General features: G+C 34.0%; 1 protein-coding gene across 15 annotated transcripts in view; it reads left to right on the forward strand.

Moving 5' to 3' along the window:
- LOC106881649 (transient receptor potential cation channel subfamily M member 3) overlaps nucleotides 1–19812 on the forward strand; it is a 701312-nt gene that overhangs the window by 665394 nt on the left and 16106 nt on the right. For all 15 annotated transcript variants that reach the window (XM_089357688.1, XM_089357690.1, XM_052970748.2 and 12 more), the window contains 2 exons: nucleotides 14405–14653; nucleotides 15774–15948. In XM_089357688.1, the coding sequence (XP_089213814.1) occupies nucleotides 14405–14653; nucleotides 15774–15948 (424 nt within the window). The remainder of the gene's footprint in view (nucleotides 1–14404; nucleotides 14654–15773; nucleotides 15949–19812) is intronic.

The raw sequence follows: 19812 nt of genomic DNA on the forward strand, positions 1-19812 counted from the left end.
ATCTCTTTCTATCTCTCTCTCTCTCTCTCTCTATGTATATATATATATATATATATATATATATACACATACATACATATATGTATGTGTGTATGTATATACATATACACATGCGTACACACATATATATACATACATACACACACACACACACACACATACATACATACATGTGTGTGTGTGTATCTCTCGCCTCTCTATAAACTCACGCTCACACATTTCTCCAAGATCTTGTCCTTTTTTCTTTTTATCTTTTATATGTGATTATCTCTTATATATGAATGTGTTGATGTACATATGTATACATATATATATATATATATATATATATAAGATAATGACATACACTGACATGCATGTCTCTATATGTTGATTTGTATGGATTTCTTTGTGTGTGTGTGTGTGTGTGTGTGTGTTTGTATTTGTGTGTGTGTGTGTGTGTGTGTGTTTGTATTTGTGTGTGGTTTCCTTTATATTAAAGTTACTCAGTAAGGAAACACCTACCGTTTGTTGAAATTCAGGCATCAGCAACTTGAGATCCACTATGCTTAAAACAGTATTTTATATTTTCACAGTTCTGTTTGCAGATAGAGTTTAGTGGTTTGATATTAAGTGGAGCTGAGAGTCCTTTTACTCTGTAACAGAAGGCGTGTGGCTTAATAGTTAGTGTAATTAACTCACGAACATAAGGTCGTGGGTTTGATATCCAGCGGCACATTATTTCGTTGAGCAAGACTTTCTATTTCATATTACTCCAGTCCACTCAGCTGGCAAAAATATATTGTACTTCAATAGGCCAGCCTTGTCAGATTCAGTGTGTGACACTGAATCTCCATGAGAACTATGTTATAGGTATGCATGTCTGTGGAGTGCTCAACCACTTGCATGTTGATTTCACAAGCAGGCTGTTCCATTGATCAAATCAGCTGGGAAACTCCGCATCATAACCAACAGAGTACCCAGCCACTCTGTAACAGCTTCTCAATTTTGTTGCTTAACTCTTTTATGTCTATATTTCTAACTGCATTCTGTCTTTTTAGGTTTTAATTTTCAAAATAATTGGAAATTACAAGAAGTTTGGTGAAATTACCAACTTTGAAACTTGTTAAAAGACAACTATTGTACTCAGAATGGAATATACAAGTGAGATAAAGACTCTGCAAACCACCTCACAATGGTATCCATCTAGGTAGGGAGTTGCTCTGAATAACAGTTATGACAGGGTAGATAGGACTCTTTAGTTCTCTTTAGTGCTTCTTGCATGGGATAAACTCCCTAGCACAGTGGTATACTAAATTGTTTCTTAGAGAGATACAGTGGAATTTGGCCAACCCATGCCAACATGGAAAAACAGATATACGATCATGATAATGAATCTTATATTATCTTCCTAAGACTCAAATTTAAAACTTAAGCACTTTAACCCTTTAGCATTCAGATTACTCTGTCAAACATAATCCTTATTTATTCAAATTGATTTGAAATAATCATTCATTATCTCATAGCTTTGAGATTTCAATGATGTGATAGTATATTTTCAGAAAGACATTATATGGCAGGTGTGAGAGGCTGAATCTGACCAGTTTGAACACAAAGCATGTAGAATATTTGGGCCTGATGTGGCTGGTTTAAATGATGAAGGGCTATGAATGAAGTGATTTGAGAAAGGGTTAAAACATTTAGTATGAATCATACTTTATTGATATTATATGAATTTATAATCATAATGCAGGGTATAGACATTCTGAAGCAACTGTCTTAACATGTTTTTCTATCTCAGTGACCTGAAATAAAATATTATTTATTTTAAAGCTAAGTATAAAATGACATGAAATTGAATCATTCATGGATTGTGGGGAAATTATATAGATGAATGTTGTAGCTCATATAACAGGACATATTATATACTGACACTAAAAACAAATATGCTTGCTTGACATGTTAAACATAGCTGGTAAATTTCCCTATTTTTGTCAGACCCCTATTTTTTCTAAATAAAAATGAGATATTGAATTATTTAGTCTTATACTATATCTTTTATCTATTATCTCTTACTTGTTATAATCATTTGGCTGCAGCCATGCTGGAGCACCACCTTGAAGGTGTTTTTAGTTGAACTTATTGTTTTTAAAGCCTAGTACTTATTCTATCAGTCTCTTTTACTGAGCAACTGAGTTACAGAGATGTAAACATACCAACTCCAAATGCCAAGCAGTGGTAGGGAGGACAAACCGAGACACAAAGAGAGAAAGAGAAAGAGAGACACACACATAAACAACAGGCTTGTCTCAGTTTCTGTCTACCAAATCCACTCACAAGGCTTTGGTCAGCCCGGTGCCTTAGCAGAAAATACTTGCCGAAGGTGCCACGCAGAGGAACTGAACCTGGAACCATGTGGTTAAGAAGCAAGATTCTTACCACACAGCCATGCTGTACCTATATATATATAGTGTGTGTGTGTGTGTGTGTTGGCTTGGGTATATGCAGGTAGAGAAGTTGGTACTTATGCTGGTAATATTCTTAATAAATCTGAACGCATTGAGGTGAAGGAATAAAATTACACTTGAGAAGGTTTGATATCACAGAAGGAATAACATTGGATCTAAATACCCTCAATAGTCCAGCCTATCTTTATTCCAGATGAAAAATTGATATCAATATGCAAATTGTATGCATGCACCCCTACTTCCTTGTTTGTTCTTCCCTCCCTCCCTCCCTCTCCCTCTCTGCTTTCATTTGGCCCCTCTTAATTCTTCCCACTCCATCTCTTACATTTTCTCTCTGTCTCTCTTGCTTGACTTCTTCCTGTAGTTTCTTTAACCCTTTTGTTATCATATTTCCTTTGAAATTCACTGCTTTTGTTTTGAGCAGTTTTGATGTTATTGGAGAGTTTTGTAAAATAACTTTGTCAATTTTAAGATAGTGCTTACAGCATAAATTAGCATGAAATTTTGATCCAAGGTTTTAATTTAAATTATTTGAAGAAGAAAAAAATGTTGTACCATCAAACTGAAGCAGTCTAAGCCAGTTTAGTTAACTCCAGTTTTGCCTTGATACACTTGTTCTCATTTTTCTGTTCAGCCTTATCTTTCACCTCTCACACACACACACACATCTTAATTTTTGTGTTCCTTTTCATTCTTTCTATGATTCACATCATCATCATCATCGTCAACAACAGTAACATTTTTGCTTCTACTTTTCCCTGATTGTATGGGTTGGGTTGGCCTGATCCTTTCAACACAGCTTCTTACCCATTCCTTTGTCATCTTTAGAATGTTCACCAGCCTGAGATCAGCTTTCACCACTTCTGTCCTTGTTTCATTTAGCTTTCCTCTTCCATAGTCACTTTCGACTTGGATCTCTGGCACTTCTTCACCCATCTTTTATCCCTGTTACACATGACCCATGTCATTTTTTTGGTTAAAGAAGCCTACTCTTAACATGCAGCTGTAAACCTAAGACCTCAGTTGAGAGATAGCACTTACCTTTATTAATCAAGAAAATCTGAAATAAGTGCATTCTCAGATTAGCCCTAAATGGCTACCACCTTTATCCTTTTTTGGGACACATTTAGTTCACATCTGTTTATTTTTCTATTTTTTATTTTCTTTAGCTCTTCCAAATCATTTATCCATAAAATCAGTTGTTAGAGCCCACTTTATGATAAAACTGAGGCAGCTTTTACAGGTGGTTTAACTCATTTATGCTCAATGTATGTGGTCTGTACTATTACTTCTTTTGGTTCAATAATACTAACATGATCTAGTAGAGGACATTTAGGTCTTATCTTGCCATTGAGATCACATGGTAACATGATCTTCAATTTAATTCACTTCACAAACTCTGACAGCACAGCGAGAGCGAGAACATGACACGTCATTGCACCCACATTGCCTCAGTCTGGTGGGAGATGGCACAATACGCGGCGCTTTGAAGCAACATTTACACCCACCCACAAGGGCCATGCATTTCAATCCAACTCAGGTGTAGCAGGTGGCTGGGGACCCAAAAGATGACAATCTATGCTCAGTCTGGATGAAGCCAGAGGAAACTCTGGTGGAGGTCCAGAGTGCCTAAAAGAGAGAAAGAAAAAAATTATTTGTTGTTCTCTCTCAAACACACTGTAAAAACCTCCCACTATTTTGTAATTTGTTCTTGTAATACACTTCATCTGTCAGCCTTTAAGGCATTGAAAAAAACGGGTTGGGAATAATACAGTACACTATCAGTATTTACTTTACTCTAAATTCTATAAAATCACTATTCAAGTTACCATTTGTTTACTAGTCACTCATTTCTCTATATTCCCCCTGTTCTCTTTGTAAGGTATTTTGACTTATTTATCTATTTATTTGGCATATAGTTTTAAATTATTTATATACTTTATATGGCCATTCCATAATAGTTATATTCACATTGCTTGTATCATTTTAAAGTTTTTTTTTTTTCTCTTAATATTCTTGGTATCTTCATATATGCTTTTGTTGGTCTCTGATTGATCCTTGCTACCATAATTTTCATTCCTTTTGTCATGTTTTCTGCCAAAGTCATCTTTTCAGAGTCGATAAAATAAGTACCAGTTGAGCACTGGGGTTGATGTGATTGACTCAACCCCACCCGACGAAATTTCTGACCTTGTGCCAAATTTGAAACCATTATCATGCCTAGTCTAAGCAAAAACTGTCTTTAGGGCTCTTTTTCCAAACAAATTTTTTTGTCCTCCTCACCATTTTATCTATTCTTTGAAAATTTTCCTAATCTCCCCATGTACACTAACTGTCACCTGGACTTATGTCTGACATGGTCCTAGGACTCATAAGGCCAAAACTTAACCTGGCTTCCATGGGGTGGTAGTGACTGAGATTACAATATTCACCCCAGAATGGGACTCAGGGTCTGTCATAGAGTTAACTTCTCTGCTATTACTGGGATTACTTTACAGCTTAGTGGACTGGAGCAATGTGAAACAAAATTTTTGCTCTAGAACACAACAAATCACCTGATCCAGGAATCGGGGCTGCTGTAATCAATTTAGTCCCTCCCCCGAAATTGTTGGACTTATGCCAAAATTTAAAATCAATATTAATCAGCTGTAAGACAGTAATCTGGCAGACTTATTAGCATGCTGGGCAAAATGCTTAGTGGCATTTTGTCCATATTTACATTCTGAGTTCAAATTCCACCTAGGTCAACTTTGCCTTTCATCCTTTCAGAGTTGGTAAAATAAGTACCAGTTGAACACTGGAGTTGATGTAATTAACTTACCCCTTTCTCCAAATTTGCTGGCCTTGTGCTATGATTTGAAACCAATATTAATCAACTGTATGGCAGTAAGCTGGTAGACTAATCAGCATGCTGGGCAAAATGCTTAGTGACATTTTGTGAGTTCAAATTCCGCTGAGGTCAACTTTGCCTTTCATCTTTTGGGGGTTGATGAGCAACAGTTGAACACTGGGGTTGATGTAATCAACTTACCCCTTTCCTCGAACTTGCTGATCTTGTGCCAAAATTTGAAATCAATATTAATCAACAGTGATTTCTTTTTTTTTTTTACTTTTTTTAATGTTTTTCACTTTAATGTGAAGGCACAGTGGTTAGGGTGCTGCACTCATGTTTGTGAGATCTCTGGTCTCGATTCAAAGACCAGGTGGTGCATTGTGCTTTCAAAGCAAAACATTTCATTTCCTGTTGCTCCAGTCTGGTCAACTGTAAATAAGTTCCAGAAATAGCTGGGAAGTGAATCTTTGTGATTTTCGTCATTGTTTACAATTATCTTTTAAAAAATATTTTAATGTATCATATAGATGTACTTTTTGACGCTGAATCCGAATTTGTTATTCATTTATTCCAGAAAAATTTTGCCAAAATTTTACAGGTGTTCAAATTTTGATAATTTTCAGAGCCAATCAGAAAACAGTGTGTACGTTGCCTCTTCCATCATTCGGGGGGGGGGGGGTCAGCATGTCAAAACATTGTTAGAAATAACAGTCAAAACAAAATATACATGAACGAAGTTAACATTAAAATATTTGCAAGCAAATTAAATATTTAAAAGCTATGAACAAACAAACCGACAGGAGTTGCTAGAAATAACAGTCAAAATATTGTTTAAAACAGACATTTATTAGTTAAAAAAATTCAAGAACAAAAGTTTGCAATACACTCTAGGATTTTATAAAATAAACTAGCTTGCCCTTTGCCGTCAAAATTGATGGATAATTGTAGTATTTTATATATAAATATGGATGGTAAATCAAATTAATAGACTTGTCAATGTTCACATACATTCACATACTTCCCCATCCCACCAGTTTGTCATCACCTAAATATTCTCCCTATTTTACATTCAAACTGGCCAGATCTGGCCTGCCACACCTGTCCTACGATGTCATTCTAAATATACACATAATCACATCATCGAAATCTCAAAGCTGTGAAATAATACAAGATTAATTCAAAACAATGTGAATAAATAAGTATTACATTTAACAGAGCAATCTGAATGCTGAAGGGTTATGAAGTCTAGACAAGTCTATCTAGCAATGATAGACTAGTCTATCCTGCTAATTAAAAGACAGCAAAACCTATCAGTTCACTACTGACATTTTCTATCATAGTTTTCAATCACTAACTCTATTTTTCTGTTTTTGTTCTTCATTGACATATAAAAATTATAAAGTTATATCATCTGTCAAGAAACAGCTGTTTGTTGTATAATCTATCAAGGGAACTATTGGAAATGTTCTATTGTTGTCTTAACACAACTTTCTTCTTTTTTTTTTATCAAATATGTTGTGATTTGAATATATTGTAAATAGTTATTTTGTGATGAAATCATCTTGGGAAATCATTTTTGATTTCCGTTTAAAGATCCTTCATCTCTGCATACTTTCTTCAGATGTAATAATAAAAAATGTAAAAAAAGTTTTCAATTAAATGTAATCTGAATTCAATCCTCTTATACTCAGAAATTTAATAAATCAGTGAATTTAAATATAAATTTCAAATTTGGCACAAGACCAGCAATTTTAGGGGAGGGGTAAGTCAATTACATCAACCCCTGTGTTCAGCTGGTATTTATTTTATTGACCTCAAAAGGATGACCCTAATTGATAAACTGGTACATTAAACAATATGCTATGTCTTTTTGACCTGTATCTATATTGATAAAAAAACTCTTTGTGTATCTAAGTTGTTTATCATTAGATCTATGATCAAAATCATTCAAATTGTAACCATCATTTTAGTGGGTACGTCTATAGTTACATTATTTGATGCCCTTTCTTGATTTAAGATGGCAAGGTGTAATTTGGAGATTTAGCTGCTCTTTCAAGCAGGTTGGTCAGCCATGTTAGTTTTTCCAGTGTTATTTCTTTGTTTATATATATATATATATATATATATATATATATATATATATATATATATATATATATATATATATATATACACACACACACACACACATATATGATATAATAGGCACAGGCATGACTGTGTGATTATGAAGTTTGCTTCCCAAATATATGGTCTTGGGTTCAGTCCTACTGTATAGCTCCTTCTACTATGGTCTCAGACTACCAAAGCCTTGTGAGTGAGTTTGGTTGATGGAAACTGAAAGAAGCTTGTCATGTGTATATCTTTGCTTGTTTCTCCTCATCTTGACATCACGTGATTGTTGTAAATGAGTGTTGTCACTGTCATACAAGGAATGTGATTCAGTTCCATTATTCTGCAAAAACATGTTGCTTGGCTGCAGTTAAGAGTAGGTGTCAGGAAAGGCATCTTCCCATAGAAAATATGCCTCAGTAAACTGTGCAACTCATACAAGCATGAAAAAGTGGATATCATGATGATGGTATATATGTGTGTGCGTGTGTTCACGCACATGTACACTCACACACAAAGAGCTTCTACACAGTTTCTATCTACCATCATTCACTCACAAGGCATTGATTGGCCCTGGGTTATAGTAGAAGACACTTGCCAAAGGTGTCATGAAGAAACTATATAGAAGGCTGTTCAGTGTGTGTGTGTGACAACTGGTATTGGTTTGTTTATATCTTTGTAACTTGGCAATTCCATAGAAGGGGGATTGATAGAATATACACCAGGGTGCCTTGTAAAATGCATTGGTGTGGGTACTGGTGCCACATAAAAGACACTGGTAATAGTGCCATGTAAAAAGCACCCAGTGCACTTTGTAGAGTGGTTGGCATTAGGAAGGATATCCAGCTGTAAAAACCAAGCTAAAACAAACTTTGGCCCCTAGCTTTGCCAGTTCCTGTCAAGCCGTCCAACCCATGCCTGCCAGTAAAACAGACATTAAATGTTGATGATGACTTCCACTCATACAAGGTTTGATCTGATCTACTAAATCCAGTCACAATATTTAATGGCTCTCCACACAGTTTCTCTTCACTTATTCCATTGACAAATGATGGCCAAGGTGCCATGCAGTGGGATTGAACCTGAAACTATGTGGTTATAAAGCAAGCTTCTCAACATGCAGAACCTTTTTTTTTTTTTTAATAATTATATTTCTTGGATCCTGTCAAGCCATCCAACCCATGCTAACATGGAATAGGGATGCTAAATACTGATGATAATAATGATGGTGATGTTGTATTTTTGTCTGTCTTTTAGTTCAGGTTGTGATTTTTTAATTAAATTTAAAGAAACAAAATTAAGGCTTCAGGAGCTGCTCTTCACATTGGCTTGTTTAGATAATATTAATCTAAAAGTGAGATTTTTTGTTTGTTATTCTTAATCATTTTAGCATATACTACTACATATAGAAAAACATTTTCACTTTATAATAGTTGGAATTACAAGTTCGGCTTGTTTTCATCTTCTTTATTCCTTTTTGTTTTGATACAACCATGGATTTATTCTAATCCATATCCAGTTTATAAAATGGAGGTGAAGCCTAAAGAGGATAAGCTTATGGATGACTTAAAAGTTCCAATCCATCTAAAGGTTACTGGCAAAAATTTCCCTTGATTTTTTTTGAGATTGTTGCACTATTGATGTCAGATCAAATTATTTGTTGGGAAATGTTAATGAATTTTTTAAATTACACAGCTAACAATAATAAAGAAAAATAAATTACTGGAGTTTGTTAATTCAATGTCATTCATGTGAAAAACTGTCAGTGTTAGTGATATGACATACGACTTCTCGTCATCACTGTTATATCTGAACTGTTATAATATCAAACATTCCTGATGTTCTCTTATTACTCTCCAACTGTATCTTCAACAAGCCACTCCACAATATCTCTATTCAATAGTTCCTATAACATGTACAATATGGCTGCGCATATGACATTCTTTCCAGACTGTTCTGCACGTGCTCATTTATACTAACTAGTATAGTTCACTTAGCCAATCATGGGGTGGGGTACAGATTCCACATACAACAGTGAGTGTTAATATTAACATTCTTAACATATTTAATGTAGTGACTGTCAAAAATACTTGTGGTGTTGAAAGGACAATATTAGCTCATAGGCTAACATTACTTTAAACTTCCATTGAGGAGGTCTTATACATCAGAAACATGTTAGAGTTGTCTCCCTGTTTTGAAGGGGAGGTTATGTTATTTTACTTGCTGGCTCTGGTGGAAGGACCAGTGCTCATGACCTCTGCAAGCTCTCCTAAACAGGTGAAATTCTTGCCATTAATGTTCCTCTTGAATCTTTGCACATCAACATCTTATGGAAAGGCTTCGACTAAGATAGCATTCCATATGGCCAAGATTGTAGGAAGGAAGTCTGTGCACAGTAGTTAGTCTAAGGCCAGTGGAATGGACATTACAAGGATGATGAGAGGAGGAGAGATGAGTTGGTCAGGAGGTGGCATGTGCCTAGCCAGCTCCAAGGAGCAGAGGCCATTATAATAATAGTAGAAATGGCAGAGAGTAAAGACAGTATACCAGTGAGCCAGAGACAAGAGTTTGTCTACAGGTGACTTTATGCCCTTTAAAATGATTAAAATGATATTAATCATTGGGCTATTGTTATCTCATTCATACTATAAGTCTTTCTAATTAGATTTATTTTCTCATTACATTAAATCTGTTAACACTAATTCAACAATACTTTAGTCTCAAAGGATCTAGTTGTAAACAGACACAATGCAATCTATTTTTATTTCTTTTTTTTTTATCCAATATGCTTAAATATTTCATCATAGCAAGCTTTCCAAATGGTCTAGGTTTTCTGTTGCCTTTATTTTTTGGTTAAAGAGTAAAGAACAGACATGATTAAAATATCGTAAATTTACAAAATGACACATTTAATGGAAGATTTGATAGACTTGTACAACATGTTGTGGTAGTGGTTTGGTTTTCTTTTACATTCTCAATTCAAATCTCACTCAAAGAGTAATGAGAATAGTTAGTTAAATCAACCTCAATATTTTATTGGTACAAAATTTTTTCAACTGCAAGAGGATGAAAGATGACGTCAACTCTGACAAGAGTTGAACTTTGTAACCTGGCATTCAAAGCACACTGTGAAACATACAGGGCTGGCCAAAAGTCACCCAAGAGTAAATTAAAATTCCATAAATACTATCTGTAATTCTGTATTAACTCAAATGGAAAAATGTGTTGCTCAAGAAGGACTTCAGTTTGAACAATTTACATGATGTTTCATATTTAGATGCTTTTATTAAATTCATTCACTTGTTAAACATAATTAAATCTTGGAATTAAATGGTTTTGATTTACTGTCAGTTGACTTTTGGCCAATCCTGTATAGTCTAGCTTATTGACTCACTCCTTCTGTTTTCATACTCAGTGATCTAGTATACTGATACAAGGCCATAAATTTACAGCTAAGAAGTAGAGTCTAGTAGACCCCAGTATATCACTGCTACTTTTACTTTTAATAGCTTAGTCAGAGGAAGAAGGGTTTTACCTATAAATCTTTTTCCAGGGTTGACAGGTAGGAGTCATCCTCTGATAGTAATTGAGGTGCAAATGCTTGCTATAAAGTTTGCAAAAAGTGTCAAAGGGCCAGATGGTGTTAAACCAGACAATGGATTAAATCAACTCATTATATTGACCCTGGAAAGAAGAAAGGCAATATATTTTGACAATGTAAACAGACATAACTAAGGCACTTTCAGTTCAGTCCATTATCATTTCTGTAGCTCTCCAGCCTCTTGTTTCCATATAAAATTTCTTTAAATTCTTTCACTTTAGTAATTAACTTAAGAATCTGTGAAACATTTGATTAGAATATTTTCCTCTCATTCAATTTAATCACTCAAACTTATTTAATTCACCATGAATTTTCTTCTACTGCATGGCCAGATTTCACTGTCATCAAATTATCACCACCTTAACATTACTTACTGGAGTAAATTAATATTATTTACTTAGAAAATTACTTTGGCTTCGTTCATAGACAGACATTTTCTAAACATAGTATTTCAGCAACATTATACGACAGTATTTATTCATGGTTTGAAGACTGGAAGTTTTTATGTCCGAATTCATGTTAAATAAACTAAACAAATTTTGAAGTTATCATAAAATACTTCCACATTGTCATTTTCTTCTGCATTTGTAAGAAGCTTTCATAAATAATGAGAACATATTAATGGATATTTATCCTAGCTGAAGCGTTAAATGATCCATTCTTTTGAAAAATCTGCATTAAATATATTAATGGATGGTAATAAAAACAATTCAACTTAATGCTAGTGTAGAGAGCATTTTCTCAGTTTTAGTTAGGGAACTTTCCTTACTGCATCCTAAAATTTTAATATTGAATCTGAATGGTTTGAAAGCCACATAAATTATACAATGCTTTGAAATCGAGTATTGCACTTTGCTAAACTGGAAAAGGTTTTTTTCCTTTTATGCTGGTTGATTGAGAACAAATCAGTGTGTTAAAAATATCTATTTGTTTTACATGCTTTTCCTTCTCTCCTCCACTCTCACTACTGGCATGGATTAGGCATATATATTATTGAGGTATGGTTTTGCAGCTGGATACCCTTCCTGTCACTAATGTGTATCTGCTTTTTTTCAAGTAAAAGATCTCTCATTCCAAATGTTTTCTATGGTGTGAGGTGAGCAGATTTGTTGACAGGAGAACTTTTAACTACAGTATGACTCATATCAAGCAATGTTTGTTGCAAATGTAAACGAATGTGTAGATATGCATGCACACACGCTGTGCATATGAATACACACACACACACATGCGTATATGACTTAGCGTTCTGTCGGTTTGACAACAAGGGTTCCAGTTGATCCAATCAATGGAACAGCCAGCTCATGAAATTAGCATGCAAGTGGCTGAGCACTCCACAAACACACATAACTTTAATGTAATTCCTAGGGAGATTCAGCATGACACAGAATGTAACAAGGCTGGCCCCTTAAATTACAGATGCTACTCATTTTTACCAGCTGAGCAGACTGGAGCATGGTGAAATAAAATGTCTTGCTCAAGGATAAAATGAATACACATATCAAACGGGCTTCTTTCAGTTTCTGTCTATCAAATTCACTTATAAGGCTTTTGATCAACCCAAGGCTACAGTACAAGACATTTGTACAGTGGGACTGACCTGAAACCTGAAGTATATTAAAAACACACACACACACACACACATATATAGATATGAAGCTGTGGTTATGAATTGTGAAGGCACATGGCTTAGTAGTTAGGGTATTCAGCTCGCAATCGTAGGATCGCAAGTTCGATTCCCAGCAATGCATTGTGTCCTTGAGCAAGGCACTTTATTTCAGTTGAGTGCTCCAGTCCACTCAACTGGCAAAAATGAGTAGTACCTGCATTTCAGCCTTGTCACACTCTGTGTCATGCTGAATCTCCCTGAGGACTACATTAAGAGTTCATGTGTCTGTGAAGTTCTCAGCCATTTGCACGTTAATCTCATGAGCAAGCTGTTCCATTGATCAGATCAACTGGAACCCTTGTCATCATAAGCGAAGGAGTGCCAGTTCTTTTTGGTTCTGAATTAATAGTCGTTTCATAGTTTGAAGATTTAGTAAATACTTTTATGTCTTTCTTGACTTCATTGCTTTTTCTGAGGATGACACATCAGAAAAGGTTTGTCTAAGGATTTTAAAACCAGTTAAGAGCAGATGCCCTTAAAGCCAGGAACTTTCCAGCTCCTCCTTGTCTGTGTGTGTGTGTGTGTGTGTGTATGTGTATGTGTATAAGTACTGTTATAATATTGGGTTTTATTTACAATCCAAAATAATAATTAATACTTTTTCCTATTGTTTCCATAATGTGAAGTTATTGATGAAGCAGTTATTCTACTGGCACTGATTTTTTTTTTTTATCTTATGCTAACAATTCATTTATATTAAATTGGTTTGTAGTTTCTTATGAATCCTTTCCATTTTGAAATTGATGGAATGTATTATCATTTCTACAAAAAATTGACTTCTTTGACATTTGAAACTTTATTATTCAGTCTTGAAAATACTTCGAAATATTTATTAAAAAATTTTTTTTTTAAGTTCTAACTTAAACATTAGTTTAGAGTGTGGTCTCCCTCACTGCTGAAGAAGTGAGATGAAAGTAAAATGTAAGCTAATGGAAAAAGTGAAATAGGAATATTGAAGTGGTGATTTTCATCATCATCATCATCTTCTTTTTAACATCCACTTATCCATGTTCACATGGTTTGGATGGAATTTGTAGAGAGTTGATGACCCACCCTTACCTGTTTTCAAGCAAAATATTTCCTTATGGCCAGACATGGTTTTGTGGAAGATTGGAAATGAAGGATGTAACTTATATGACAGTGACAGTCATTTATAGCTATAACATGATATCAAGACAAGGAGACATTAACACATATATGTAAATACACACATATACAATAAGCTTCTTTCAGTTTCAGTCTATCATATTCACTCACAAGGTGTTGGTCAGCCCATGGCTATAATAGAAGACACTTGCCATACAGTGAGACTGAACACAAAATCATGTGGTTGCGAAGCAAACTTCTTAACCATACAGCCTTGCTTGTACCTTGTACATGTTAAATTAAAGAAAATAAAACATTGGTCCAAACAAGCTAAGTAACATGTAAATTGAGAGACAACCATATATTTTTCTGGCATCAAATTGTTGGTTTATATACTGTTTTGATTGATGTCTCATAAGCTTATTAATTGGGAGTGCAAACCAATATTGGTTCCTATCTCTTGTGTAGCAATTCTCAGTTGAATAATGTATATATTTCTGTAGTTAGTTATAACAAAAAAAAAAAAAAAAAATGATTGTTATTCAACATTTTGTCATGTTTTCATTATAGAAAATGACATTAAAACAGAGACGTATTGTACAATTCCATGTTTATTCTTCAGTAACAATCAATAAATTTTCATCTGTTTATTCTAGGTTATTGCTGCTGAACCTGTTCAACTGTTAATGAAGCTGAGAGTTTATTTGGCAAACATCTGGAATATCTGGGACACATGCGCCATCTTGTTTTTTTCATTAGGAGTGTGTTTGCGGTTCAACGCAGACACTTTACAAGCCTCTCGTCTTGTTTATATCGTAGATGTTGTTTTGTGGTACATTCGTATTCTTGAAGTGCTCAGTGTTAATAAATACCTTGGGCCATATTTGAAGATCATTTGCAAGCTGGTAAGTATCTGTAACAAAATTAGTATAACTTTAACATTTTTGTTTACCAGATTTCTGCGTTTTGTTTCAATTAATTTTGAAAATAATGAAGAATTTAATAAAATTACTTTGTCATAAATTAACATGAAATTTTGATGGAAGGTGTTAACTTAGATTACTTTTACCCTTTTGTTACCATATTTCTTTTGAAATACACTGCGTTTTGTTTCAATTAATTTTGAAATTGAAGAATTTAATAAAATTACTTTGTCATTATTAAGCTGAAGTTTGTATCATAGAACCATGGAACAGTTACAGGTGGGCTGGTATCAAAAGAGTTACTGAGAAATTGTTAAATTATACAAAGAAAAAATAGATTTAAATTACAAAACTGTCTTTTACTGTTACTTTATGATGTGAATTTTAAGCTTAATCTGCTGTTCTGTATTCTGTGTTCAAATTTCACTGAAGTTGATTCAATCAACTACAAAAATTGGCTTAGTTGAAAGAAAGCAATCAATCAATAAAGAGAAAACTTTTTTAACAAAACATTTGTTTTGGTAACAAAATGAATTGATTTTGGAGCTTTTGCTATGCACATTTACATTTCAAAACTGCTTCTATAAAAAGGATTTTTTTTCAGACATTTTAGCAATGGTTTTGTCTAGGTCTATTGACTAGCATTTGAATTATTTTTCACTCTACATATGGAATAATTTATTTTATTCATATTGTAAAACCCAGCTAAATGTTATGCAGTTGAAGATTTTAGTCTCAGCAGATTTGAAGTTTTTTGTCATGGTTATTATATTGTTCTACACTCAGGCACCACAGTATTCTACTTGATATTTAGTGTGGGTCATCAGAGACAATTGTTAGCATTCTGATATAATTTTGGTGATTTGAGCCATAGAATACATTCAGTTGCATAAGACTTTTAAGAACAGGTAAATGCTTGAATTTTCACAGGCAGCTTTCAATTCTTGCAAAACATGGAATAGATTTTTTCTTTTTAGGAAAAAACTATAAGTATAGAACTTGAATAATTTTTGTCACTGATTTTCTAAAAAGAAAATAATAATAATTACAGAATATGAAATCTTATTTATTAATATATTTATTTTTTTTGTTTCTATTTCAGCTGAGAGATATGTCATATTTCATCATCATCTTATTCATAGTTTTAATCAGTTTTGGAATAGTGCGACAAGCTGTACACTATCAACATGAAGATCCTTCCTGGCACATTGCACGCAATGTCTTCTTTTATCCATACTGGATGATCTATGGAGAATTGTTTGCTGAAGAAATAGATCGTAAGTTAGCAATATTTTTTAAACCTATTTTTAAAAATTTCTCTTGCTCAGCTTACATTATCTCGGTTTTAGTTAGATTTTTTTTCCTTACTGAATTCTAAAACTTACTACTAATGGTTTCAGAGCCACATCAAATACATAGTGCTTTAAAATCAAGTACCACACTTTACTATACAGAGAAATGTTGTTTTTTTTTTTCACTCTTCTCCTGAACTTTGATTAGATGAGGGAAACAACAGTATGTTAAAAGTTATAAGTGGTAGTTCTGAATTATTCTGAGTTAATGATCACTTCTCAGAAAAAAGCTATTCGATAACTTTTTTTTTTTTTTGACTATTGGTTTAGTATTGATTAATTGTCTTTTGAGGAGACAGTTTCTTTTTGGATTTAAAATTATGCAGATAATAATTATCTTGGAAATAAGTAGATTAAAGTTGTCATCATTATCGACATCATCATTTCAACATCTACTTTTCCATACTTGCATGGGTCAGATGAAATTCATTGCAGGAAATTTTCTCTGGCTCGATGCCCTTCCAGTTTCCAAGCTAGTTAATATTTTCCTGCAACCCTTCAAATACAAACACAATGGCTAGACATGTAGGCAAGAAAACACAAACACCCATGCATACATAACTACATATATATATCTGACTATGTATGTATGTATACACACACACATATATCATCATCATCATTGTCGTTTAACATCTGCTTTCCATGCTAGCATGGGTTGAATGGTTTGACTGAGGACTGGCAAGCCAGAAGGCTGCACCAGGCTCAAATCTGATCTGGCAAGGTTTCTACAGCTGGATGCCCTTCCTAAAGCCAACCACTCCAAGAGTGTAGGGGGTACTTTTTACATGCCACTGGCACAGAAGCCAGTCAGGCAGCACTGGCAATGACCACGCTTGAATTGTGCTTTTTACATGCCACTGGCACCAGTCAGGCGGCACTGGCAACAACCACACCCGAATGGTGCTTTTTACTACAACCCCCACTCTCAAGTCTTTCCTATATTTCACGGATATGTCTCAGCACATCTTTACCTCCATCTCTTTCACTATTGCTCACTTTATCTTACTCTCTCACTCACCTGCTCTCCTTATCTTACTCTCTCACTCACCTGCTCTCCTTATCTTACTCTTTAACTTGTTCTATCTATCTATGTATCCCACTCTACAGGAAAACACCTGCCACAATGCTATTCCCCCATTCCCAGCCAATCATTTTTGTCTTGCATATTGCTTGGCGCTGATGCCATGTAAAAAGCACTGGTGCCAGTGTCACGTAAAAAGCACTGGTGCCAGTGTCACATAAAAAGCACTCAATACCCTCTGTAAAGTGGTTGGCATTAGGATGAGCATCCAGCTATAGAAACCATGCCAAAACAGACAGGTAGAGTCTGGTGCCTTAGCTGCTCCTATCAAACCATCCAACCCATGCCAGCATAAAAAACAGATAAGTGATGATGTTGGTGTTTGTGTATGTGCATGTGTGTATAAATGTTGTGTATGTTTATATGTGTGTGTGTGTGTATATATATATATATATTTATATAGCTGTACATGTGTGTGTGTGTATATATATATATATATATTTATATAGCTGCAATGTGTGTGTGTGTATATATATATGTGTGTGTGTATGTATGTAAATATATATGCATACATATATAGCTATGTATGTATTTATATGCACAAGGAAAATATTAATAGTATCTTCAACAATGTAATGACAGTAAGTCAAAACTTGAAAATCACTGTCAACCTTTCCTTCTAAAATAAATAACTATGTTACTCTACTGAAAAGTATAGAGTGATCTTTCAGTTCAACATTTGGCTGCTTTATATATAGCTTTACGTAAAAAAAAAAATCCATTAATTTGCATGAGCATGTTTGTGTTTTTACATTGGATGGGCTTCTTTTCAAAATGACTTATACACACACACACACACGCATATATATATATATATATATATATATATATATATATATATATCATGAAGTATATTTGCCACTCAGAGATTTATTACTGCTTATATATATATATATATATATATATATATATATATATATATATATATATATTCAAGAGTCAAAAACTCAGCACATCAATGTTTGGATTCCTGATAGATGGTGACACTGAACAAACCAAGTGTTTTCACACCTTTTTACCATAAGAGAGATATTTTCTCCATGATAACTGCAGTGAATTTGCCTTTTAGCAGTTGAAATATGTCACAAACATATTTTAACTAACCTAAATTTTGCATATATATATATATCATCATCATCATCATTTAACATTTGTTTTCCATGCTGTCATGGGTTGGACGGTTTGACTGAGGACCTGCAAGCTAGTAGGCTGCACCAGGCTCCAATCTGATCTGGTAAGGTTTCTACAGTTGGATTCCGTTCCTAAAGCCATCCACTCTGAGAGTGTAGTGGGTGCTTTTTACATGCCACTGGCATAGGAGCCAGTCATGGAGCACTGGCATCAACCACGTTTGGATGGTACTTTTTATGTGCCACCAGCACAGTGCCAGTCAGGGGGCACTGGCATTGACCATATTCGGATGATGCTTTTTATGTGCCACCGGCATGGGGAGCCAGTCAGGTAGCACTAGCATCGACCCATGCTCAAATGGTGCTTATTACGTGCCACCAGCATAGGTGTGTGTGTATATATATATATATATATATATTGAATGAGGTTCACTAATGATTCTTTAATGCTGTTATTACCATTTTTTTTTTTAATATACTGCTTTGTTTCAATTAATTTTGAAAAAAATTAAAAATTTGATAAAATAGTGAGGTCATTTATTAAGTTGGTGTTTGGAACATAAATTAACATAGAATTTTGAAGGAAGGTTGTTATTTAAAACACTTAAAAGCAGAAAATTTGTCCCATAGAATCAGGCACACTGGTCTTAAGTAGGTTGGTATCAAAAGAGTTAAAAGCGTCCTGATGGAAGAGAACAGGAACAAAAAAATTAATTTGAACTACAAACTATGATTTGACATACTCTCGAATGATTGGCAATTGTTAAACTAGTTTGTATCAATATTTCTACCAATGACTTAAATTTGCTGTGTTGAATTTTTTTGAATTACCTCCAAGTCAGAAGATAACTTATTTTTCTGTCCAAATCAATGACTGTATTTATTACTTCTATTTACATATGCTCTCTAAATGTCACTTCTTATTGCATACACGGAAGCAGATATTTTTGGCCATAGTTAAAAGCACAGATGTGTATTTTATTTATGTATCTCAAATTGTGAACAATAGCATTGTTGGTTTATAGGTTTCCAATAGGCCTATCACTGGTTTACTGTACATATTCCTGACAGCAGTGAACTAGTGAGAGCAACAAAGGAGTATTAATAACACAGGGGACTTAGTTACTAAACTGCCAGCTTTCCACTTTTCTTTTGGTGTTTATGTTTATATCTTTCACTGATATATATCAATGAAAAATATACACATGCCTAATGTGTTCACACACAGATATCTGTGTGTGTATACATATGCATACACACATGGGTGTGTGTGTATGTATATGTGTATTTGTATGTATATACGTATTTGTATGTATGTATATGTATTTATATGTATGTAGATGTACTTAGGTGTGTGTATATATTTGTGTATGTGTATATATATATATGTAATGCACATAAGATTTTATAAGATAAAATTAGCAAAGTTTTAAAAAAAGGTATAAAAGATTTAAAACAAATAAACTCTAAAAATACTATCAAAGAAATTCAGGAACAACTTTCTTTTATACCATTTCAATAATCTAAAGTACATGCAAGGTTAAACTAAAAGATGGAACGCCTAAAGCAACATAA

The sequence above is a fragment of the Octopus bimaculoides genome, chromosome 9 (genome assembly GCF_046866305.1).
Source record: "Octopus bimaculoides isolate indiv1 chromosome 9, ASM4686630v1, whole genome shotgun sequence".
NCBI classification, from domain to species: Eukaryota; Metazoa; Mollusca; class Cephalopoda; order Octopoda; family Octopodidae; genus Octopus; species Octopus bimaculoides.